A 25,458-nucleotide genomic window follows, 5' to 3' on the forward strand; every position below is an offset into this window, starting at 1 on the left:
AGTTGATCACTGAGTGAATCATATGATTATTAAAATAAAAGTTGAAGATTTGGATCACAAACAAGTAGTAAATCTGTATTTGTATATAATGTGCCATTTGACTCTAGAACCTGTATCATGTGACTACCACCAATGAGCCATCATATGACTATTGTTTTGAATCTGGGTCAGCATAGGGTTTGTCTTATTATAAACTCTTACTGAAACCAATGCATAGTGCAAGTGAGGCAATCAGTGGTTCTCAGAAAGTGCTCAGTAATGTCGGCCACTAACCTTTGCTCCCATATGTTGAGATGTTGTCCTGAACATGTTGTTCTCAAATTTCTGTGCCATGTTTTTTACACATGATTATGTATTATTTTTTATTAACAGACAGTCTGTGCACATTTATGAAAATGTCTTTTGAGTGTAATGATTATATAGCTGGAGCAAATGCAAGGGGGGTTTTTTTTGCATTGGGCTCGTTAGTAGCTATTGATAAAGCTATATATAATCAACCAAGTAATCAACAGTGACCTCTGTACTAAGAGATAATACTGGTCAAATAGTTATAAAAAATGAGCTAAAGTAGTTCTTGGTTTTGACAGTTGATCTGACAGGTGCTCTCCAGTAGTCACGGATAAATATGCAAAGCAATTTATTCGCTCAAAGAAGAAGCTCATGCTATTTTTTAATTCTTAATTTTGTGTTTTCATAGCTAGTTTTAGTTAGTGTTGCTGTAAAAGCGCCATAAACTGTGTCTTGGCTGCATTACAGCAGCTCAACCTGTTGTAAGTGTGCCCTGTAAAACCTTTATTTGTTGTTGGCTTTGCAGTGCTATAAACACACCAGGAGATGTCACTATTTCATTTGGAATATTTCAGTTTACTAACAAACATGGAAACCACCAAACCAAATCCACTTTCTGTTAGTAATAAAACTAACGAATCAGTAATTAATCAAATTAAGCTACAACTTTAGGTTAAATCAATTTTAATTTTAATCTTGGTGTTATCCATAGTGAGTCAATTTATGCCTTCCTCATACAAACTACACTTGAATGTGCTGCTTCACATTATGTGGGATTTATTGACAGCCATGTACTGTAATGTGACAATATCTGTGGCTGCACACTTACTATGGATTAGATCCTGGAGGGTAAAAAAAAAAGAGGCTAGTGCCAGCAACAATACTAGCATGAAAAGGCTGTAAGGTGGTTGGAATGGGAAGCTGACAGGAAAGCTATCCCTGGTAAACTCTTTTAATTTTATTACTCTACATGTTTCCTCAGATTAAAGCCAATCACATAGTTGGCTGCTCTCTTAAGGGGGCGAGGGGTCACACATAACAGCCACTAAATTGTGACGGTGGCCAAGACTGGCATACCTTAGGGCATAATCTGATTATCAGATCAATAACACAGCAACATTTGGTGCATAGCTGGGATGGCTTGCTTCTTCTCTGGTTACACGTGGCTGGCATTTGCCACTCATTCCCACTTTATAGGTGACAAAGTGTGAATGCAAGCAGGAATTCAAATGGAAGGCCTTTTAAATAAGACGAGGTGCACAGCGTAACCTTGATCACATCTGGCTCTGCTACTGTATCTGGGAATCAGACAGCTATGAAAATGTCAGGGCACCCAACAAGTGTGCAAAATTAGAAACAGACCGAAAAGCCTTCATCACAGATATGTTACCTGACACCTGGAGTCTTCCCATGGAGCCAAATTTCTTCAGGCTAATATTAGTATTTATTATCTAGAAATATTACTCTCTTATATTCATGTTGCTAACATCGTTCAAGGTAAACATTTATGAGATGTGACAATGAACCATAAAAATATTTATTGACATCACATTCTTGGACACGAAAAAATGAGCACACCGAAAAAATAATCCCACAAATATTAAGAAAGCCAAAATTCAAAATTTCCACGAATGACAGAGAACAAAAGGACTAAAATGGAACAGCATCAAATTGAAAGTTCAGTTTTACCTGATAGTTCTGAGCAAACAAATCGTGGTAGATGCGAGAGATATTCTCCACATAAGATAGATGATAGATCTGGTATGGTCAGCTTTATCACCTCTTTTAAAATATATATATATATATATAAAGCACAATCAGCTTGACACAAAAAAATTCAGAACACTGGCCAACCTAATATTTTAGAAATGCACATAAACACCAATAAATATAAACACTTTATTTCAGAGAGCAGTATTATATAATAACAAACACAAAAGGCCTCATGATAACAGTCACAGAGCTTAAACTGCCATAATTGCTGCTCTTGTTTATCACTGAATGTTGCATTTGTGAAATGCAGATAAGTGGATAATGAAAACCACTGTACCAACACAGAGCATGAGACAGAGATAACCAGGGACATTGGAGGAAATCCCTACTCTCTGCTATTCATCCCTCTGTCCCTCCATTCATCCTTCCATCTCTCTGTCCTCTGCAAAAAAAAAAAAAAGAAGTCTGTTGTGATCCTGTCTTTCTCAGTCCAAACAGGTCACTGTGGCTCCCACCTTGCCAAGGTCTGTGCAGTGACAGCAGAGGGAGACCAAAAGAGCTGAGAAAAAGAGAGCAACAGCACAGATTACAGACAGTTCGGACACTCTCCCTCTCTCGCTCCCTCTTTCGCTTTGCTTTATCTCCATGGTGCACACATGTCGACCTGGAGCAAGGCTGTATACTGGCAGGGGAGGCTAGAAACAGAGTGAAGGGGGTGGGTAGATGGGGATGCAAAGTGTGTATGGTGGAGGGGGGCGGGGGATAAAGGGACCTGCTGCGACAATAGCAAAGTAGGTCCAGGGACTAATTGGATCTGGTAATGGCTGGTCACTGTGACTGAAGGGCTCGTTAGAACCAGTAGAGCTCCTTGCCTTTCTTGTGCTGCTGGAGACCTGAGGGGAAAAAAAGAAAAGGATACAATGAGGAGGACAATGGTGAACACAGAACACAGGTTGTCATGGAGTCTACTTGTGCCAAACATCCTGTTTTTGTGGGGTGGCAGGGCTCCTGTGATGATTATGATGTGTTGTGTGCATTTGTGAGTGTGTCTGCATGCGTGGGAGTGTCTATAATGGTGACTGAGTTATTTAACTTCCTGAGCGTATATATGTTTGCATCTGATCATTTGTTTTCATATATAGAGCATTACAGGGGCTGAAAGCTGGTATAGCAGTGTGCAACAGAGTGTGGGTGTTTGTGTAAATGGTTATTTGACTGTATATTATTCATGAATCTTTGATATTTTAAAGTCAGGATTGCTTGGTGTGTTGTGTTGCTAAATTTAAAGGGATGAAAGTTCAATCTTGCACAAAAACTGCACTGTACCATCCAAAAGCCTCACATGGTTGAGTGGTTACCTGCATCCATGTTGAGGGCCAGGGTCTGGCTGACATCTCCTGGGGGGAGCAAACTGGGCCATGAGGTAGCGGGCTCCAGCTTGCTCACTTCATAGTGGCTTGGCAAGGTGGGAAGATGTGGTGGCCTCACGGTAGGCATGAGTAGGGGCCCATAGTGGGGCTCCAAAGCCGAAGGTGAATAAAGTTCATGGAGAGGCCGTGGGGGGCCGTAGGCTTGGGCCTGAGGATATCCCCAGCTTTCTGGTGGGTGAGGGTGGGAGTGTGGATGAGCGTGTGGATGAGGATGAGCGTGTGGGTGCTGCAGGCTGGGGTGTAGCCCTGATGCGTACGGGTCCATGGAATAGGAAGGTGCACCGGTCTCACAGTGGGAGCGACTCTGAGGCGAGGAGTAGTTACTGTCCCAGAAGGATGGGGGGAAGCTTCGTCTACTGCTAGGCGACGGGGTATCTAATAAGGGAAGAGGTGGGAGAGAAGAGGTAGGAGGAGGCACAACAGTCAAACTTCGGCCAAGTCATGAACTGTTGCACAACTGCGTAGTGAATTGAATTGATTTATAGAAGCAAATGGAAAGGCTGGAGCTGTGCAGGAGGAGCAACACATACTAAAACATAGATGTCACTCACATGACTGCTACACCCTCTGGCCCAGATATCTTCCCCATTGGATCATACTGTCACACCGTCCTAGCCCCAACAAGACACAGAAATAAACACAACCACGTTCGAGCAGACAGAGGGGAGTGAGCGCTAAAGAGAAACGTAGAAAGCGCGATGTCCCTATACCCTGGAATTCTATATAAGGCAGGCGCTCTGACCTGGAACGAGCCCAAGACTCACAGGGTCTTAAATCACTTGCTGTGGTGACATCGCTCACTCTCCTGTCAGCTCACTACTTTTGAAAGTCTCACAACACACTCAAGCCGACACAGACACACACACACACTCAAAAAGCAATTCTAGCCCCGTTCTAGCACCCGCCAACCCTCTCTTCTGTCTCCTGCACCCCCACCTGTTGTTTTCTCTGCTCCCCCACCCTCCTCGCCCTTGACAGAATGTCAGCAAGCCATTATATGTTTTTAGCAGTATAATTTTCCCATGGGATAGTTATATGAAAAAAAATGCCCTATGCATCCCCCCAAGAGGCAGCGTTTCCCACTGCCCATATCACAATGACCGCAACTTATATAAATCTGACTGGCAGGTGGGCAACTGACTGAGCAACCATTGTGGGGCAAGAGCTGGAGCAAGAGACAGAATGGCAGCCATGGAGACGTTTGAAGGGGATACCGCAGCGAGGCTGTGCGCTTACGGTCATGTATAAACATAGCATCTGTTGTGAGGCAGGGAGCGTGCACTGGTGCTGAAATGAAGACGTCCGACTCAACAAGGAAAGAGACTAAAACCGACAGAGCAACAGAGTGAGTAGACGCTTTAGGCCCTACATGGATATCCAAGGGATATCGTCAAGCTGGCAGCAAAAAAGAACACTGGCATCTTTAAAATATTCATTTCGACATTTTTGTTTACTTTACATCCTGGTGCAATCAGATTTAAAATTGTAAAAAGAGGAAAGGAACATCTTTACTTAACACTAATTTGAGCTTTTATAGGATTCTCTGGATGATAGTTATGGATTATCTGTACTTGGTATTAACATAAGCCACAATAAACTCATAAATCCATAGCGTTTCGTGGAGATAAAGTTGCCAAAACATACTGCAATCACAGAGTCATATTTAGACCCGGGAGGCAGATATTAGAAATCTGACTATAGCTAGGTCTGATTTTGGGATTTTCACAGACAAAACCAACAATGCACGCTGACTCTCTTGTGTCTTTTTTAAACCTTTTGGCCTGGAAGAGTCAAAGTAGACCCATTTGACTTCCAACTGCTCCTAACCTTCCTGACCCGATGCCCCGACCTTTCCAGGGACAACTTTTTGAACAAATGAGCCCTTCAACTGACCAAATTACCTGTGTGACACTCTGCTGCGCTCCCTGTCAGTTCAGCATGTGTGGCCTCAAAATCTCATGCAATATATCTCAACTGTGACAAATATGCCACCTGTGCTTCCCTAAATACATGGGAGGAGAAGGATTTAGTTAGGAGAAACCCAACAATCGTCATGTAAACACGCCTAGAATAAATTAGTCTATTAAAGATTTGATCAAATTGATTGGTGTTGCTTTATTTTTGTGCATATACTGCACAAATTTGATTTTTATAAATACATCTTGAAATCTTTTGTTTTTTGTTTTCAGTTTCTTTAAGAACACCAAACATTCACTATGACTTTGTATTGCTGGTACAAGGACCTTTATTTGAGTCAAATAATCTTTCTGCATGCGCAATGAAATTTACCTGTTCCCCGATGTTCTGGTGCTCGACGTTTGCCCTCACCATCCATATAGGAGCTGAGGGCTCTGGAGAAGTGCTCATCCACAACGCTGCTGATGTCTCCCTGGTAGTAGGTGAAGAGGACACAGCGAGAAGTCAGGTATTCTGCCTCGGGAGCTTCCTGCTTCTCTTTGGGGCCTTCTTCTGGTCTTGAAGCCGCAGGAGTATAGGAGGAAGAAGAGCTGGATGAAGCAGAGGAGGAAGTTGATCCTCCAGTGCCTGGGCCCCCAGACATCCCCTCGGGGCCGTTGGGAGTGTCCATAAAATCCCGGCAATGAGATGAAGTGCAATTTAGACCTGTGGCAGCCTGGCGCGGTGTTAGAGGGCAGGGAGAGGAAGAACAGGGAGAGAGTTGAAACAGGTGTTGCAGAAGACAGTTCTGGAGCTGACTATGAGACATTTTGACACGATGCTCTTCTTTGTATGAGGCAGCACTGGTATGTGTAATCTGTGTGTGCGTGCGAGCTGCTGTGCGCTAATTAGTGGGTGCAGAGTGACTTCTGTGCTTGGTGTGACATGTACAGATATAAAGAAAAAATCTCAATAAATCAAACTAATTCTTAAATCACAAACTTAAACAAATAAATAACTTTTTGAATCGGGTTGTTTGCTTTTACGCACAAGCTGCATAAATTAGCATATCTGTTAACTAGCACAACAGGCTCCAATACTTGAGATGAGAGTTATCACAAGAACGTTTCCACATGTGCTCATTTCTTACCTGGAAGTTACTGATAAAAGCGGGAGCAGTCGGTGCGTACGATGCGTAATGTCCATAGGCTGGGTACATAACATCCAAACAGCTCATGGTAAATGAGCGATGTCTTCAATGCTCTGTTGAAACCGACCTTAGTGAGAGAGAGAGCGTCAACATTCCGTTTATGTCGGAGAGAAATGAGCTTCTTAGTCGCCGATCAGTGCACAAAAGCCCGTTCCAGGCTCGGCATAGTCACTCCAGGAGGAGCGCACCTCTCCGCTTTCATTGCGTGCGCCACACAGCTGCGGTACCAAAATGTGGTGAGGTTTATGGAGCAAGCATGAGGGTGTCCTGTCCTGTACATCTTTGTGTCAACCCCTCCCACCTTTACCAGCTCTCAACACCCCACATCACCGACATTAAGACTCCCACTGGCATAACATCTATAACAGATCGCTTTCGAGCAAATTTGACACACTACTGAAATTAACTGCCTGATGGGTGTAATCGTGTAAAAGCTCATTTAAAACATATAGGCGTAAATTATGTCAATATTTGTGAATATAAAATTGAAAGAGTGGGCAAGAGTGTATTCTAGAAAAGCTGTAAGCACACAGTAAATCATTATGACTCCAGACCATCGTAATCCTGGTGTAGAAAAAAAAGGGTTAAATAGAATGTCATCTAGTTACACAAATAGATTTGGATGAAGTCACTGAGCTTTATAACTGGCCACACAACAATGAGCACATGATACACGTGGTTCAGCGACTTTTTATTCGTCTCCATGTACTTTGGATACTTAAAAACTTTGTGTTCAGTCCAGGTCGAAAGTGTATCCATGGTCTTAAAACAGCTATCGGTTGCCAAGTAAACCCTCAAGTCATCTGAAGTATTTAGTGGGTTCCGAGAATGACACATAGGTGTCAACTATAGGTTGCATACACTGGTCATACCAGCATAAAGGAGAAAGGGACTCTGCACAAATCTATGACAAATTATCACCTATCAGAAGTGCAAATAAAAAGATATTTTCACACACACTAACACAAACAGTGACAATCACAAGCACCACAGAAACACGGATTTCAAAACAACAACCATTCAATGTGAAGAACACTTTTTCCAATAGTGCAGCCTCTTTTGCTTGTTTTAAGTGTTTACGGGTGCCTGATGTTTAGGCATGCCAGTCTTTTTGACAGGCACTTCAGAATGCCTGGGAGAATAGTGTGGAAAGTTCGCAGAATTCCATGGACGAGTGTCAGATGAGGTGGAATGTCTCTGATGTATGCTAGTGGACGAGCTCCTCTGGAAGTTACATCGTTCCTTTGCTGCGTTCTCTAGATGCAGAACATGACCAACATCTTGCTATGCATACATCATACATACTGTGAATAACTGGTAGCAGGTTATTGGCATGCTAGTTAATCAAGTATGCTCTCAAATAGCAGTGGATATGCTTAAATATGTAAGTTTTCTCTTTTTCTATCAGCTTTTAATCATTATTATTTCAAAGCTGTGTGATATAATTCTCTATAATGCGCGGCACAGCATTGTATATAATCCCAAGACAGCAACAGAATCTCACTTTCTAAGCCACGTAAGTATTTTAATAACCTTATTTGGGCATTAGCCCTGCTTCCAGTGCATTGCCCTTGCAGTAAGTTGTGGAATAAGGGCTACCAGATCCATGTGCATGCAGGGTAATGTAATGCAGGACGCCACAGGAGTCAAGGAGAAAGAGAGTGATGCAATGCTAGAAAGCTCACTGTTACACCAGCGTGATCAACAGCTGCAGCTGACGGAAGGGAAGGGAGGCCACTATTAGTATTAATGGCCATGACTAAATTTCTCTGTCTCTGTAACTCTTTCTGTCTCTGCTCCCCCCACCCCTCCACTTGTCTTCCCTAGTGATACACACACCTTATCTCTATTTAATCACCCTGTCTTCCCCAGCCATAGCCAACCCCTGTGCACATTTGCGATTGCGTGTATAAGAGAGTGCTGCTGAGTGTGTGTGTGCACACATACATGTGGCCACATTTGTCATCAAGTGACCAAACTAGGAAGACAGCGAGAGAGACAGTCAGCCTGCAAGAACATGGCATTGGTCCCAAAGTCCAAAATTTAGTCAGCTGCTTCATTTGTTTTTGTCAGTGATATTTAATAGTGTATGCCAAACTCTATGCATGGGAAGAACAGTGTGCACACATCTTTAATTTATCTTGTGTGTGTTTCTGAGGGGAAATGTGTTTGGTGGTGTCTACATTTACGTGTATAGGCTGAAAATAAACACAGGTTACATCATTCCTTGTGACCCCTCAGCACATTTAAGCCCCGCCTCTCTTAAAAGAGGTCTGACCAGGCAAAGTCTTTCATTGGCTGAGATTTGCGGGCCGGCTGAGGTAGTAATGGCAACCAGGTTTTATTTAGACCACTATTCAAATTGCAACACCACCATTAATAGTTTATACTCTGTGCTAGAAATACCTGAGAACATTAAAGAAATAATTGTGAATGCTCCGTGTACCACTGTCTTTTTAAAGATCACTGAAGTTAAACTGTCAAAAGGAATATAAAGTTTATTAAGATGTAAATGCCACTGAGGAAAATGTGATCAGTAAGCATATGGTGATGGTCTGTAAAGTGGGGCTTGCAATATGAACCTGAAACCATATAACCTACCTCCTGAAACAACAAGTCCTTTATTAAGGTCTCAGAGTGGCTTGGTCCCGAGGGGGTCGGCCCCTCAGGATTCCACTGTTGTTTATATGCTTCAGTGAGTATGTGTGCCTGTGTGTGCGCGTACGTGTGTGTGTATATGTCCAAGACAGAGATGTACAGCTGCCCCGTTGTCCAGTTCACAAACTCATCTCAGCTGTTCAAAATCATCACCAAGTGTCATCAGAAACACAGACACCCAGGCACACACACACACTCACACATGCATACATACAAAGGGCCACATATGGACAGGTCTGGCTCATTCAACCTTCTACACAAATGTTGGTGATAAATCCTCTGTGATAGAATGTGCATGTGTGCAGCTATTTTCTTCGTCAAACAACCTCCGCTTTGTCTCCGCGGACCACCGAGGCCCAAGTTTCCAGAGTTTGAATCTACAAGTTAGTTAACAAAAGTTAAGAAACATGCACAAATTTACCGTTTCAGTAGAAATCACATGCATTTGGCATTAATCGCCATTTTCCACAGCAGTGTTTACAGTGAATATAGAATGTATTTTATTTGAGGAAGTCTATGGTTTCAGGAGCCTACAAGTTAAAAAAAAAAATCAATTCTGTCGCCTAAATGCATCTCAGTCTGTCAACAATTTTTTGGTCTTAAGTTGTACATTACAATTCAATGTTTACAGCAAATTTTTCTGTATTTCTTGAAATATTTAAGAAATAATTTAGAAGGTACAATAGATAATCATCATCATATTACACAACTGCCACGCCCCAAAATGATATCCATTTTCAGGTAATAACACAATCAGGGAGCTGTTGCTCCTTCCAGCACTAATTTACAAGAATTACCTTCTTGAGCAAGCAACCATGCAATAACACCAGTACTGTTGAGGGCTGGGAAAAACGCTTTCACAAATTTAAAACCAAGGTTTGATTTGCAAAGAAATCAGCAATAATGTTTTGGTTTATTTTTAGAATCAATGCTCTTAAATATGCAAAATCGCTGGTTATTTAGAAGTACACAGACAGATTTAAAAGGCTTTTTTAGAATATATTTATTAAACAGATCTGTAATACACTGACAGAAAATAAAATTTCACTATTGCTGGGGAGTCAATCATACAACAAGCAATGTGCTCCCTAGCTAAATATACTCAATTCCCACTGTATTGGAGGCTAACCTTATTAAATGGGTAGAATGTGAATTAACAGCATCCTCAGAGAGCCTGACAAGTGCTACATTGCTAACATCCTATTGCTGAGACAATTTTGCCGCCACATAACTGCATTGGTCATCGGAATGAGGCACACAAAAATACAAAATTACAAACTCGTTGAAAAGCACACACAGATATACAGTAAGGCCAAAAGAAAACATACAGACACAAGAAAGATGCACACAGGACCTCTCATCTGAGCATGTGGGATTGTCACCTTACTGCCTGACATTCCTGCTTCAGGGTGCCAGCAAGGCCTGCAGTTAGAAGGGCAATGCTGGTGGCAAGGGGGTGGGGGGGAAAGAGATGCGAGGGTGGACAGAGGGCAGAATCAGAAATTTGTCGTGTCACATGGTCAAACAGGGAAGATTTACGACAGATCAGGTTCCTCATCAGCAGCATAGTGTTGTGGCTTTAGAATGACAGGTATGGGAGTGAGATCAGACTCCGGCTTTAGTTTGTACACCCTTTCTGGCAACTGCAGCCAGTGTGACTGGCTCAAGATGGCAGTGTTGCGGATGGTAGGCATGAGTAATGCAACAGTCTTTCCTTGTGCTCGGTTTAACATCGTTCTCAGTGTTTACACGTGAATCTGAAAATGCAGACGTGCCAAATTCATAAAGAGTACATGCAGAGACTGACACAAACTTAGACAAATTAGGTCGAAAAACAACAAGACAAACTTTCAAGAGAAATTCTTGAAAAAAAAAATCTCGTGCAAACATGCAAAACAGAGATTAGCAGTTATTTAATCATTTTATGTCTCTCTCTTCCTACTCTCAGAAGCTATGATTTACTCACCGGCGACATCATGGAGACCACAGCTATTTTTATTGGCTGGTAAGCAGCCAGCTCTTTGCCATGCTATGCCACCTGTCCAATCCACAGCAGTCAACAAGCCCCAGGGGAAAAAAAGTCAAGCACCCAAAAATGATTGAGAGATGAAAGGTGGAATATGAGACATGCATGCCATTCTACTGTCCTAGGCATGTTTCACAAGTCAAATGTCTTGTCACTGCTACTGGTTTGTCATCCCTATTTGCATTTGTTCTTCGTTAAGTCTGCTATATTTTCCATTCTTCAACACTTATCTGCGTTACTTCATCTCTGGAGTAATGGCTTTTACGCTGCTCTTGGACCATCGCTGACATTGTCTGAGCTGCAAAGATGGGGTTATTCCTGGCCCTGTATCGTGCCTTCTTAGGTGCAATTTAGTCACATGCCACGTACAGTAGATTGGGGTGGAGGGGGTCACCATTTCACTCAAGTGCCCTGCATGATGTTAACTATTACAAACTAAATATTACAGAGGCTAGAAGCTGGTGACATAAATGACTGTATATAATACCACATGTTTTGGAAGATTACAGTTTGTTAAAATATATTAAAAGTTGGTCTTGAGATGAAAATGACTCTGGGTCTTTGAATGAGTGGGTGTATTCTTAATAAGTTTATAAAGGATGACTTACAAGCTGAGGCAATATCAATATAGACACATTTGTAATTAGTGTCACTGAGTCTTGCATGGTCAAAATCAAACACATGATAAACACATAAAGAAAAAGTTAACTTCAAGAAAAGGATCTTCTTGTGAAATGCTTTTTATACTCGTGTAAGTGAGCAGAGTTCCTTTATAATGGAACTCATGGGAAAATAAGTGGAGGATCATTTGTGATAATTGGATTTCTTGGCCTTGCCACACACAAGAAAAAAACAACAACTTGATTTTAAAAGTTAAATTGAAAATTCAGGATTGTGTCTAGGTGTCCATCTTGTGGAAAGAGCATGAAATAGCAAGTACTAGTGTTGGAGTATTATCCTCTGAAACAACACTAGTGGGTGATAAAGACCTAGAAAACTAAATAGTGTCTGCAAATGATGGACAACTGGATGATTTGGTTTTTGTCAGAGGAAATCAAAGTTTTGGTTTATTTAGGGAAGTTCCAAAGAGTTTCAGCTGTCTTTGCATGCCCCAAAAAATACATTCACACAGTACTCAGTACTCATAAAGTACATTCATTCATTCAGAGGCTCAGCTTACAACCAGGCAAACTAGGCAATCGCTAAGTGCCCAGGGGTCTGTGCGTCCCCAAGGACCGACAAACTTTAAAATACAGTAGTAGCAGTATGCAAAGTTTGCAATGACAATAGTGGAGCCACACTTGACTCCACTCACGCTGTTCCAAGTAGCCTGTGTGATTCAGATTACCACAAATCAATAAAACAGCAGTGTAGTTTTGTAGCGACGAAAGAAAAACAGCAGTGAGTGCAGCAGATAGCAACAATTACATACAGTCCCGATCCAAAGTTTAAGATCACATGAAAAATGGCAAAATGGCATTGTGTACTGTAGCGTTGTTCAGTTGAAAAACCCAGTCGTTACCACACAGACAAGGGTCCTCAGTCATGAGGGATGCTCTCTGCAACATCTGGACATAGCCAGCAGCCGTTTGACACCCCTGCACCTCCTGAAGCGCCATTGTTCCACTGAAGGAAAAAGCACCCCAGACCATTATGGCACCCTCTCCACTGTGCCGCGTAGAAAACATCTCAGGTGGGATCTGCAACGTTGGAAACCATCAAGGTTAAATTTTTCTCATCAGAGAATAAAACTTTCTTCCACTTTCAATGTCACATGTTTGGTGTTCTCTTGCAAAGTCCAAACAGTCAGTTTTGTGGCTTTCAAGGAGATGAGCCCTTTGAAGACATTTTTTTGTTTTTGAAGCTCTTCAGTCTCTGATGTCTGATGGTTATGGAGCTGCAGTCGGCACCAGTAACAGCCTTGATTTGGGTTGAGAATCATCCAGTGTCTTGACAGACAGGCAACTGGATCCTCCAGCTGAGTGTTGGTGAAATTTTTGGGGGTCTTCCACTTGACGTTTTTGTTCCCTAACTCTCAGGATCATTTAAGAAATTCCAAATGTCTTACTGCATCCCACCTCAGCAGCAATGGCGCACGGCGAGAGATCCTGTTTATGCAGTTCAACAACCCAACCAAAAAGGGAGAGGTTTTTTTTGCCTTTGCCATCAGAAAGTCATGACAGGGTGACTATCTGACAGAAAATGACAATGAATCCACATTTTTTGCACAGATTTAGCCTTTAAAGGCATGTGGTCTTAAACTTTTGATCAGCTGTAAAACAGCCTGTTTCAGTTTAAGCGCTGTTTTCAATAAACTGCATGCTAAAAAAAACATGTTTTTTCTCTCTTTTTTCACTCCCATTTCTTCTTGTTGCAAGTTGAAGCTCTACTTGGAACCTTTTTATAAGATCCAATCAAGTAAAATGTGATTTTTTGCCATTTTTTAAGTGGTCTTAAATTTTTGATTGGTACTGTACAATATTAAATAACTAAACTGCTGCCAGATTAGCCTTAACTTTTGGGTGAGAAATACTTGCTACCCACTAACGTCACAGTATTTATTTTAGTCTCTTTGACATTTAATATTATTTAGCTAAGCTAGCAGAGCAGCCAAGGGTGTCCAGCTGTGGTGGCTGTGACAGTGAGTGCGAAATTTCTTTTAATGATGTCAGATTTTTTTAAACCATAATTTTAATGAATGGTGGTTGAAGGGGCCACCTGTGAATTTTTGCCTAAGGCCACTATAGACTCTAGAATCGGCACTGCATTCATTCATACCTCCAACCTGTACAATCACAGACTTCACAAGCTTGTAGCTCACACAGCAGCTCCCCTGGGGCAGGCTGGGGGCTTCTCTGAAGAAACACGTAATTTTGCAACCTACAACATTCACTCTGGGGCAACCTTCTGCTCTACTGATTTGGAAAGCAGTGCAAAAACAGCATGAAAATGATTTAAAGGTGCAACTGTTTCAGCAGTGAATTTTGAAAATAAATTCCTGGGTAAGTAACAGTTATATAACAGATTAGTTTTTAGGATTTTTAGATTAGAAATCCTGATTTCCTGATGTGGTTTTGTTTATCAGAATCAGAATCAGAGAGACTTGATCAATCCCAGAGGAAAATTGTTGTCATAGCACCACACATTCAGCAACCATCAAGCACATATATATGAAACATAAATAACATATTTATGTTATATTGTATATTGTTATGTTGTATTCTACATCCTACAGTGGTTTTATAAGAAATTTATATCTCAAATATCTTTCAGATGTTGATGTTTTATAATGAAAATAATAGCCTCTAACATCACCCTGGCTCCTCCACACCAATGGGGGGCGCACGTTTTTTGTAAATAAATACCATCGTGGGTTGACGAGGGCCGCCCAGCCATGTTGAGGAGTCTGTCAAGCAAACTGCAGCCCGCCATTGTGTAGAACCAGGCTCTGTAGAGAGATAAGGGTGCTTGGCTGAAACGCTTCAATAGCTTGATAATTATTTTACCCTGCCGCTTTTATTTAGGAGTAAATACAGTTACACAGGCTCCGGGGGGGGAAAGACATGTCAGCCAGCAGTCTTCTTGAACAGGTAAAGAGAGGTATTTTCTGAACATTTACGGGGGCCAAATTTCTCAGCATCGCGACGGGCTAGCGAGGATAGCTTAGCTCAGAGGCAGCGGCTCCGTAGTGCAGTAGGCCTGACCACCTGCTAAAGGAACTGACTGCTGAAAATATATCTCTTCATCTATTTTTTCCCCTTCCTCTCTTCTCATAAATCAAACCTTCATGAATCACCTGGACCCAATCCAGAGACCGAAAGGCCAAGCTAATAAAGGTAAGACCAAATATTATCTAACATTGTCGACTTGGGTTTGAGAGAGTGCGAATCTTTTTATGTACCTTTCGCTTTAGAAAATCTTGCGTGCGCGAACGCGATAGCTGGCTTCCTAGCTGCTCGGGTAGAATGGGCCTCTGTGTACACGATTTAAAGGTTTTCATATAATTTATCACTTGAGTGAAACGCCTAATGATACTGTGTTTCAGGTTGGGATTTTTCAGGCTTTAAACAAAGCAATTTTAAGTGTCCTTTACATCCCAGAAATCGCACAGGTTCCCACAGGTAGCTTCAGGCTAGCTGTCTCCAGAGTGGCTAACTTTAAATGGCAGCATGATACACATGAGCATCCTTTTCCTGGTTCTACTTTTAATGCCTTTTATCACCCATAGTTGCGTGGAAAACACCTTACTGCTCAGTGTCTTTAATTATCAGACATTATGAAATTTCTTTTGCAATATTAGGGCTACAGGTGCCACCCTATAGCACGCTGGCGACCTGGCTAATGTTAGCCAACTCCGTCAAGTTGAAAGGACTCTTGGCGCTCGTTAACATGGAGACGCTAGCGTGCTAATGTTAGCTGGTTGCTAGGTTAACCAAAATGACACGTCTTCCGACATGCTTTTCCTGTGTCAGAAAGGCCCTCGCGCTTTCCCATCATTATGCTGTCAGTCTATAATGTTGAATAAACACATTGAACAAATAATTTTTATTTTAATTCTCTGTCCCTTTCTCCGAAAAGCTCTGACAATCTCGTGTTTTCCAGCACATGAACATCACCTGTAACAGAGAGCGCTCTTTAACTCGCGGGGGCGGGGGGGCTCGCTCACACGCACTACTCATCTACCTGCATTTTAACATGCATTTTTTTTTTCTCTCGAAGTGATGTCAGTATTGGTTTTATCTATTATTTTAATGTGTCTATTGCTGTGGGAATCTAAATTTCTTTAGTGCTCTTTTATGCCAGTATTTGACTACTTCCAAGTCCATTTAATTTTTCCTGGGCCTGATTCAAATAATTGAGCATACTATGTAATCTGAAGCATACTGAGCAATTATTGCTTTTTTTCCCCCTTGTTCTAATTTCAGGGAGTGGTTTTGTTATGTAACGAGTGGCGTTGGTGCTGATGTTAATTGCCTGATAATGTCTAATCCATTGCACCTCTGGGGTTGCACAGGCCTGTTAACACAAGTGTTGTTTCATTTACAGTGCAAAACGGAGCTGTGACCCAAAAGGATACTTTGAATGACGATGAATTTGAGCCTTACCTGAATACTCAGGCCAGACAGGTAAATGTTTTCCCAGTGTGTGAGGTTTTTGTTTTGTTGGGTTTTTTGTTTGTTTTTTTTTTTTTAAATCTGAATCTTTCCCTTTTTTTTTTTTTTTTTTTTTTTTTAAAGTAGTCTGTTACTGGCTTATCCTTAAATGTTCTTAGTTGAACACGAATCTTTTTTGTTTTATTGCACTAAAATTCAGATAAATCTGATAAGGGTTAACTGAAATTTTGGTTTAAGGAAGTTAAAATGGTGATGTAGAGATCAGCTGATATTCTCTAGCTTGCATCCACGACAAGTTTCATGACCGTGCATATATGAATAAATATATCCTAGTTACTGTAATCTTAGCACATCTGTTAAACCCAATTTCAGCCATATTATTAATTGTAAGTGAAACTATAAAAAAAGGTTTACTTTGCACATTTTTGTGTTTTGATTACGAAGAATATTAATGTGCATCTCTTTATTCACCTTTTTTATTGCTTTAATTTTTGTTAAATGTGGTTGTTCCCTGTGCAGTAACTAACACACGTACACATGCACTGTGAAGTGGGCTGTAGAGGAAAATAATAGAGCCTGTCTTTTGGTCCACTCAGAAGAATAGCTGTCCTTATCTTCTTCCAAGACACTCTAAATGGTGGTGGGGGAACAGTTCATTGTTTAGTTCTGTTTATTTATAGATGAGTTTAAAGGAGGAATAGTGAGAGGATTGTTTACATTGTTGTCACAATCGGTGGTGAGCAGTGACAGTTCAATTACTTTACTTATTTTTACTGTGGTTTCACTCCCTGGATGAAGAACAAGTTGCGCTCATGTTAAGAGGAGTGTTCAGCTGTTAATGTTACAAAATATGTTGCTTTAATAATTAAATGCTAGGGTGCTTTTCCACAAATTTTTTTATTTATTTATTTTTATTTATTTATTTTTCCCCATGTTGTCACTAAATCACATTTTTCTATTCCATTTAGAGCAATGCCTATACGGCCATGTCGGACTCGTACATGCCCAGCTACTACAGCCCCTCCATAGGATTTTCCTACTCCCTGAATGAGGCAGCATGGTCCACAGGTGGGGATCCTCCTATGCCTTACCTGGCCTCCTATGGACAGCTGAGCAATGGGGAACCCCACTACCTCCCGGACGCTATGTTTGGCCAACCAGGCCCCCTGGGGAGCAACCCATTTCTAGGTCAGCATGGCTTCAACTTTTTCCCCAGTGGCATCGACTTCTCAGCATGGGGTAACAACAGCTCTCAGGGACAGTCGGGGACACCGCAGAGCTCTGGCTACAGCAGCAGCTACGCCTATGCTCCCAGCTCACTTGGAGGTGCCATGATTGATGGACAGTCCCCATTTGCACCTGCTGCCAACGAGCCCCTTAACAAGGCACCTGGTATGAACAGCCTGGACCAGGGCATGGCGGGACTTAAGATAGGTGGTGCTGCTCCTGGTGGTACCGGGGACTTGGCGCCTAAAGTAGTTGGCTCTGGATTACCCGGTGGGGGTCCACTAGGCCCTGTATCATCTGTTGGACCTCCCAGCATGCCTCCTGTCTCAATTGCCCCTGCCAAGCCTGCCTCTTGGGCTGATATTGCCAGCAAACCAGCCAAACCCCAGCCCAAGCTTAAAACTAAGGGTGGCATGGCTGGTGCTAATTTGCCTCCTCCGCCCATTAAACACAACATGGACATTGGCACTTGGGACAACAAGGGCACAATGCCTAAAGCCACCACTCCTCAGCAGGTGCCCCCTATTCCCAGCAACGGGCAGCCGCCCAATCAGGCTTCCCCGCAGCCTGGAAGTACTGCTGTGGGGAATCCACAAATGCCCCTGAGCAATGGACAACTGGTTCCACCTGTTTCCCAGATGGGTCAGCATCAGCTTCCACCCACTGGGCAGCCAGGTATGGGTCAGATGCCCCAGCCTCCTCTCTCCCAGGGTGGTCCTCCTCCACCAAGCCAACAGCAACAACAATCTCAACCTACCCGCTGGGTCCCACCACGGAATAGGGCCAATGGATTTGGGGATACGAGTGGGAGTGGTACAGGCCAGTCACCTCCCTCTTCTTCAGGAGTGGGTGTGGTTCCAGGGGTCCCTTCGGAGCCTCACCCAGTTTTAGAGAAGTTGCGTATGGTCAACAACTATAACCCGAAGGACTTTGACTGGAATCCCAAGCAGGGCAGGGTGTTTATCATCAAGAGCTACTCCGAGGATGACATCCACCGCTCCATCAAGTATAACATCTGGTGCAGCACGGAGCATGGCAACAAGAGGCTTGATGCAGCTTACCGTTCACTGGGTGGTAAAGGACCACTTTATCTTCTGTTCAGTGTCAATGGGAGCGGTCACTTCTGTGGTGTAGCAGAAATGCGCTCACCCGTGGACTACAACACGTCTGCTGGCGTGTGGTCGCAGGACAAGTGGAAGGGTCGTTTTGATGTGCGCTGGATCTTTGTTAAGGACGTTCCCAACAGTCAACTGAGGCACATTCGACTGGAGAACAACGAAAATAAGCCAGTGACCAACTCTCGGGACACACAGGAGGTGCCACTGGACAAGGCCAGGCAGGTGCTAAAGATCATCGCTGGATATAAACACACCACTTCCATCTTCGATGACTTTTCTCACTACGAGAAGCGTCAGGAAGAAGAAGAGTGTGTGAAAAAGGTAACAAAGTCACTGTTGAATAAAGTGAATGACATAACAAATGAATGAAAAACAAGTGTGATCTTCAAAAAAGGTGGAGTGTTTGAAGCCTGTGTATGTGTGTTTGTACAACATTGATGTTATGCATTACAAAGAAACGGTACAATACAACCCTTTACAGATGGGCTGAGAGCTGATTTTCATGTGCTTATATGGATTAGAACAATTTGTCATCTTTTTTTCCTTTAGCTTTTATGTTCTACCTGTTAACAGTCACATGTAATGTTCTACTTTAAGAGTGGACAGCAAGAGAAAACATTTACAAAGATAAAATGGATAACATGCATGGTGTTTAGTTGTGTAATTATAGCAACTTTATCAGTGTTATCTTGTTCACAGCTGAAGCTGCTGTGCTGCTAAAACTATGAGAGATGTGGTCCCCTTTACTGCTTTATGATATTGATAATCTCTTTAGCTTATTTGAGCATGAAGGTAGCGGAGCAAAAATGGAAAAATGTCAAACCGAAAAGGGAAATTTGTTAAGTTTATACTGGGATCGTTCAATGGTTTGTTTGTTTTTTTTCTAGGGTTTCTTTCTTTTTCAAGCAAGCGGTGTGTTTTGTTTTTTGTTTTTTTTTTTCGTGTTTTACTCTTTTTCTTTTTTCTTTTTTGACTACAGATACATTGATCAGTTAGTCTTGATGCCAAAATAGAGACCTTGTCTTTAGTCAGTTACTAAATCCAATACCTGCGTTACTTTAATAAGCTCTGTTACGAAGAGCACCAGATATGACATAACATTGCTTTTCTAGCTAACTGAAATGAAAAGTAAAATGTATCGATTAAAATTTACTTAGTTGTCCGTTATTAGAAGGATAAATGTCAATGGGACCTCTGCCCTCTCCCACTAAAACTCAAAAGGGGGTCAAATAAAAAGGTGGGGAGGAGGGAAGTGAGTGCTTAAAGTATTTGTATGCTTTCATGTCCGTCAGATGAGACATGTGTTTTGTCATTTTTAATCGTAATTATTTTGCCTCCCCTGTTAGTTTCTCTTCCCGTGAGCCCATCCTCACACATGGAGTTGAGAAAACGGGTGAAGGAAAATGTTACTCACTTTGGGTACAACTCATGCCACTTTCCTATTGTCAACTCATTTGACCAGTGTCAGCTGGATCACAGCTAAGCCACAGACTGGTGCAAGCACACAAAACTTGTTGGTGTAGTAAGCAAGAAATGACTCCATACTGCCAGCCCTTATTTCATCTTAATTGTGCGTTTCCTCTTTGGCAAATGGATTACATCCAAAATATGGGCGTATCAAGGTGGAGACAGTATTTAAATTTACATAAGCATACTCTGTATTGGAAATTACACCCACCCGTCTCCAAATGCTTGTTGATTTTCTATTTGTTGGGCAAATCTAGGGACAGTTGTTTTATTCAGTGTCATCTTTAAGTTTGCCTTCAATGAACTATACTGAACCCCAAGTGTGTGTGACACAAGGGTGGGGATTGTTGCTTTTGGGATTCTCCATCAGTTGGCTGGTGAGTGGATTATTCAGACAGAGCATATCAGAAGAATAATGAATGGCGAAAAGGCAAGCGGATACTGGTAACAAAGATCCACAATGCTTAACATCTGTCATCATTGTTGGGCCACAAAGCACCCACGTAGCAGTGTTGAGCTGGAACCTAATTTAAATTAGCCTCTTAATTATTTTTTAATGGTGTGCACTGGCATTATATAGATGCATCTATTGACATGATTTTGCATTTTATTTTTCAGAACTGCTGTGATTGGAAAAACACGTGTAGCTTGCTAAAAACCCAAATGCGCTGCCTGGAGGTTACCACTTAGTATCTATGAGCTTGGATAGATTTAAATATAACTAAAATAACAAGAGGGGGAAAAAAGCAAAAACTTATATTTTTCATGAATATCTTTGTCTACACAATGTTTATGCTCAAATACGTAAGCTCGACTATTGGTGGAGGTGAATTTGCAGTATGTAGTTTAAATTAAATTTTATTGGGTATTTTGGCTTTCTCCTTCCTCGCTTGATGGCAAGACATCTGTTCAAAAATGAATTGAGAGCATAACTGCTCTTTTGTGGTCTCTGTAAGAAAGGGAAAACCTTTTAAATTTTATCCCAGGTGTTCGAAGTCTTAAAAACAGCATTTTAACCTGTGGTGATTTGTTCATTTTGAGTTATGTTTACACCCAGACTTGAAACTGAGCCACTTAATTGAGGACAGTAAACCTGAATTAATTGCTTACTGAAAAATAAAAAATGATAAATGGACATTTGAAGAAGATTCATCTAGGGTACATTGTCTTATATATGTCAGTTTGAGATGGACAACATTTGGTTTTATCTATTTTAATATCTGTTATCTGTATATAGTTATTGATATTTAGCTGTTGAGCTAGGCCACTCAGAATCTGCTCTGTTTCCAAGTAATCCTTTGGGCCAAACTACTGAATGATCTTACTACAAAGACCTGGCTCTTTCAATCTGAAGTGCTTCAGTTGTGCTCAGTTTTTGCTTCTTTTGTGACAGGTGGAGGTCCAAGGCAGTGAGCCATATCCCAGCAACCCAAACAACAGAAGTCATTACAGGCTTCAGGTAACTGTATTCTGAATAAATTTAGCCTGTTTTCATACTTTGAGTCTGTGCCACTTGGATATTTTTCACATACATTACGTAGTTGATATTTTGGTACCTGTAACGCTGCTAAGTTATCGAGCTTTTCCTCCTTAAAACCCACAGCTGTTTAGGTTGTCGTTTGCAAACAAGAGCCGTGGTTTTATGAAACTATTAAAATGTGTATTAAGTGGATGCCCACATTTAACAAGAGAAACTGGAAGGATCTATTGCAATGTGCCTATATTTTGTATGATGTAATTTCTGCTTTGTGTGTAACACGCTGTCCTTTCATGTTCTAGGAGCGCCAAGGACGAGTCAAGTAACAGTTGGTGCTTTGGTCAAAGACTGCAATGGCCCCCTTAAAGCCCTCTACCCCATTACGTCATTACATCCAGATCTCTTAAAGAAATTCTAATAGGGGTGAAGAATTAACAAAGGACAGAAACTAAATGAAGACTTTGATTTCTTTTGACTTTAAAGACTTACTTTGAACTTGTAGTAAAAAGAAAAGGAAACAATTATTCATAGGACTACAACTAAATGCATAGCATCCTTAGGTGATTTTTTTTTTTTTGCCCTCCCCCATTCCACTACATATGCTTTCTCCCCTTGTATGCTGCTTTTTTTCCTTTTTGAAATGAATGGATCAGCTTGTTGTTTTTTTTCTTTTTTTTCTTTTTCTTTTTTTTAAATGGTCCAAGAGCAGGTCTGTAATTCTCACACAAACACACAAATCAAATAGAAATTGTAGTGTTGACTAATAATAGTGTCCCAAAGTGGAAAAATGGGCTGTTTGTCTCATTTTCTTTGTAACCCCACCACCACCCCACCCCAATCTGTCTTTTGAGGATGCTCAAATGTTCAACCGGGACCCAGCAGAGTTTCCTCCTTGGTGGATTTTCATCGTAGGCGTATGCCAGCTACACTCACTCCAGAATCTCTCTACACGCTTACCATGTTTTTGTTTGAGAGGACTGCAAATGTTCAGAAGGCCCTTCATTTTGTTTTCCCAGTGTGTTGGATGGAGTGTGTGGGGTGGTAGGGTAGGGAGGATCTAGAAGGGGATGGAAGAGGTTTAAGAGTTCGAAAGTAAAAGAAATGTTAAGTTGATAAAACCTTGCCCACTGTATAATTTTTAAGGTCTTAAAAAAAGGGGCCCTCTGACAGTCTTTGGACCTAATTTACCCCCCCCTTTTTTTTTTTTCCCTTCTTTCTATTGGACAAGTTGATTCGTTGTTGCTATGGGCTGCTTTTTGTTTCTCTCCTTCCTCCGTTTTCTAAAGACAGTGATGCGAGTGGTCTTGACCCACTCTTTCTATTAATCAGTTCAAAAGTAATAAATGTGGTATATTAAGCAGAACGGTGTGCATTCCCCTTGTTTGGAAAGCAGTTTTGTCATGCAGCATGTCTGTGTGGGTTTTCTTTTTTTTTGTTTTGTTTTGTTTTGTTGATTATTTTCCCCTCCCCTCTCATATGGGTATCTGAATGTTTCTTCCTGCCATTCTTCATCCTCCAACACCCCCCCCCCCCCCCCCCCCCCCCACCACTGTGCTGCCCTGCATTTCTTACCTCTACTTTCCAAACCCGCCTTTGTGCTACACACTCCCGGATTCCCGTTTCTGCTCAGCCAACCATACATACTATATCACAATCAGCTTCGACCATTTTCAGAATGTCATTGTTGGTGAGTAAAAAGCGCAAGGTCCTCTTTCAGAACTACTGGCTTTTATTTGTGGCATAATAAAGATGCTCCACGAAGTCATGTGTGGTTTCTCATTGGGCTTTGCTTCCCCCCCTTTAGTACCTAGGTTGTTTATACAGACTTGTCTGTGTGCATTGTCTTTGTGCTGATAGCAGGCAGGAATGCCATTTGGGATGCACAGTAAGATTGTTTTTAGTGTTTTGTTTCATCTGTCGCTGGGCCAGACACCACTTGTATGGTCTACTGGCATAAAAGACTGCAGGTGTACAGTGCGCAACACATGATTTGCAGCTCATTGTAAAATGAGCCTGATCGTCTTTAGTTTCAGATTCTACGCACTCAAAGGGAGCAAAGAACCGGAAAAACTGGTTCCTCTTACCTTTTGATATGGCGGAAGTAGAGTGAGGAAATGTGATGTACAGCTGTTTAACGTACAGTCCGCCATTTTCTCACCTTTGCTGCTTGCACTGAACATAGCAGACACAAGAGGGCGACACAGGACTATTTACTGACGCTTCAACATGATCAAGGACGAGGATTTTCAGCCTGGGCTCGATGGCGTTCCGAAACTGGCCTCAGCATCAAGGGCCTGCTGCGACTTTATTTGCTCTGAGATTCGTTGGTTTTATTCTTCCTGGCATTTTTCTTTTTTTTTTTTTTTTTTAAATTCCTCCAAAAGTTACTGATAATAGAAATGGCACGTGCTCTTTAACCCTCATATTTTGTTTTTGTGAGACCTTAAACGCTGCCAACAGCTGGATAAAGATATGTAGTCTACAAAATTTCTAATGTATCTTTAAAATTGAAAAGCTGGTAGACAAAATTAAACAATTTAGCCTATTTCTGCACAGATAATGTAAACACTACAAAAGAAAGTCGTCGGTTTTTAATGCAAAACGCGTCCAAAGAGCCGTTCAATATTTTTAGAGCTTATGCGGCTTTACATCAGTCTTGCAAACACTGAAAATGTGGTATGCTGTAATTGCGAAACACTATTACTACTTCTTTATTTGCAGCCATACACGTTACATTCATAACTGACTTAACATAGATTCCATAGTCTGTCAAAAGAATATACCTCATAACGCTTTTATTTAAAGGAAGGGGTCGTTGCTTCAGTTCAAGTCCTCTTTCTTGCACACTGCCTGGAAAGCTGTAAGGACCTGCTGGTGTTGGACAACATAACTACAATGTGCTCAGTGATGGGCTTAAAAATATATATATTATTAAAGTACACAATGTAACAGAGAGAGGCCTGAGAGGAAAATATGAGGCGACACGGGCAAGCATCCTTTTGCTCTTTGGGATGAAAGTGCGGGGTCTGTGTAAAAGAACTGTGTGTACAAAGATAGAAGTAGCCTGCGAGGATCTGTGTGTGTTTGCGTGTGTGAGTGTCGAGAGGGAGGTCGACGGCACGTGTCGTGTCTGCGTGGAGGGTGCGTGGCAAACATGCTGCCTCGAGGGGATCTCCCGTGACCCTTATCTGCGCGTCTCTGGGGACGCCTTTTAGCCCCTCCTGGGATGCAAATGAGCGGCCATAAAACAGAGGCAGATACTGCTACAGAGACGGTGGTGGAGGAGAAGAAAGGGAAATGGGACCAAGGGGAGAATGGAGGAGGAGGAGGTGGTATAGAGGGGGGTCACCACTCACATCTCAGCGCGCGCATGAACCTAAATGCATGAAGGAGGTGGAGGCGAATATATATATATATATATATATATATATTTTATTTTATTTTTTTTATTTTTATTTTTTTAAACCCAATGTAGATATGATGGCTGCGTGTGTTGGTGGAGGACTTCTTGTGTTTTTCCATGTGTAGAATTCGGCATATTGACTGAATTCACAAGAGGCACTTGAATTATTATCAGTTAAAGTCCCTTTCCTGACTTCTGTGATTCGGAAAAAAATTTAGCTGTTAATACAGCAGCACCACAAACAATCCAATGGATCTGTCAGCTGATTAAAGAAATGGTCTGATGTAGGCCCGTGGCGGGTTATTTATTTCATATTTCAAACATTAGTCCCTGCAAATTTTTCACACAGGGGAAAAAAGATTATTAAATATTTTCTGTTGGGAAGTATTGTTTAGAGAGAGCTACTTGAATGCGTTGTGTCGGTGGGTTCA

General features: G+C 41.7%; 2 protein-coding genes across 2 annotated transcripts; one reads left to right on the forward strand and one right to left on the reverse strand.

Annotated features, from left to right (window-relative positions):
* Window positions 1-1,811: 1,811 nt before the first annotated feature.
* vgll2b (vestigial-like family member 2b) lies at window positions 1,812-6,767 on the reverse strand. The gene is made up of 4 exons (XM_085258001.1): window positions 6,478-6,767; window positions 5,721-6,063; window positions 3,360-3,806; window positions 1,812-2,894 (listed from the first exon to the last, which is right to left on the reverse strand). The coding sequence occupies exons 1-4, from the start codon at window positions 6,562-6,564 to the stop codon at window positions 2,851-2,853; spliced, it is 921 nt and encodes a 306-aa protein (XP_085114127.1). The 5' UTR covers window positions 6,565-6,767; the 3' UTR covers window positions 1,812-2,850.
* Window positions 6,768-14,605: 7,838 nt separating this feature from the next.
* On the forward strand, window positions 14,606-22,987 carry ythdf2 (YTH N6-methyladenosine RNA binding protein F2). The gene is made up of 6 exons (XM_085256475.1): window positions 14,606-14,811; window positions 15,033-15,057; window positions 16,268-16,347; window positions 17,304-19,001; window positions 21,541-21,606; window positions 21,927-22,987. Exons 1-6 carry the CDS (start codon window positions 14,785-14,787, stop codon window positions 21,948-21,950), a joined length of 1,920 nt encoding a protein of 639 aa, XP_085112601.1. The 5' UTR covers window positions 14,606-14,784; the 3' UTR covers window positions 21,951-22,987.
* Window positions 22,988-25,458: the final 2,471 nt, after the last annotated feature.

This window comes from Mchenga conophoros, linkage group LG19 (genome assembly GCF_057382185.1).
Source record: "Mchenga conophoros isolate Kocher_MC1m ecotype Shallow Benthic linkage group LG19, M_conophoros_male_GT1.1, whole genome shotgun sequence".
NCBI classification, from domain to species: domain Eukaryota; kingdom Metazoa; phylum Chordata; class Actinopteri; order Cichliformes; family Cichlidae; genus Mchenga; species Mchenga conophoros.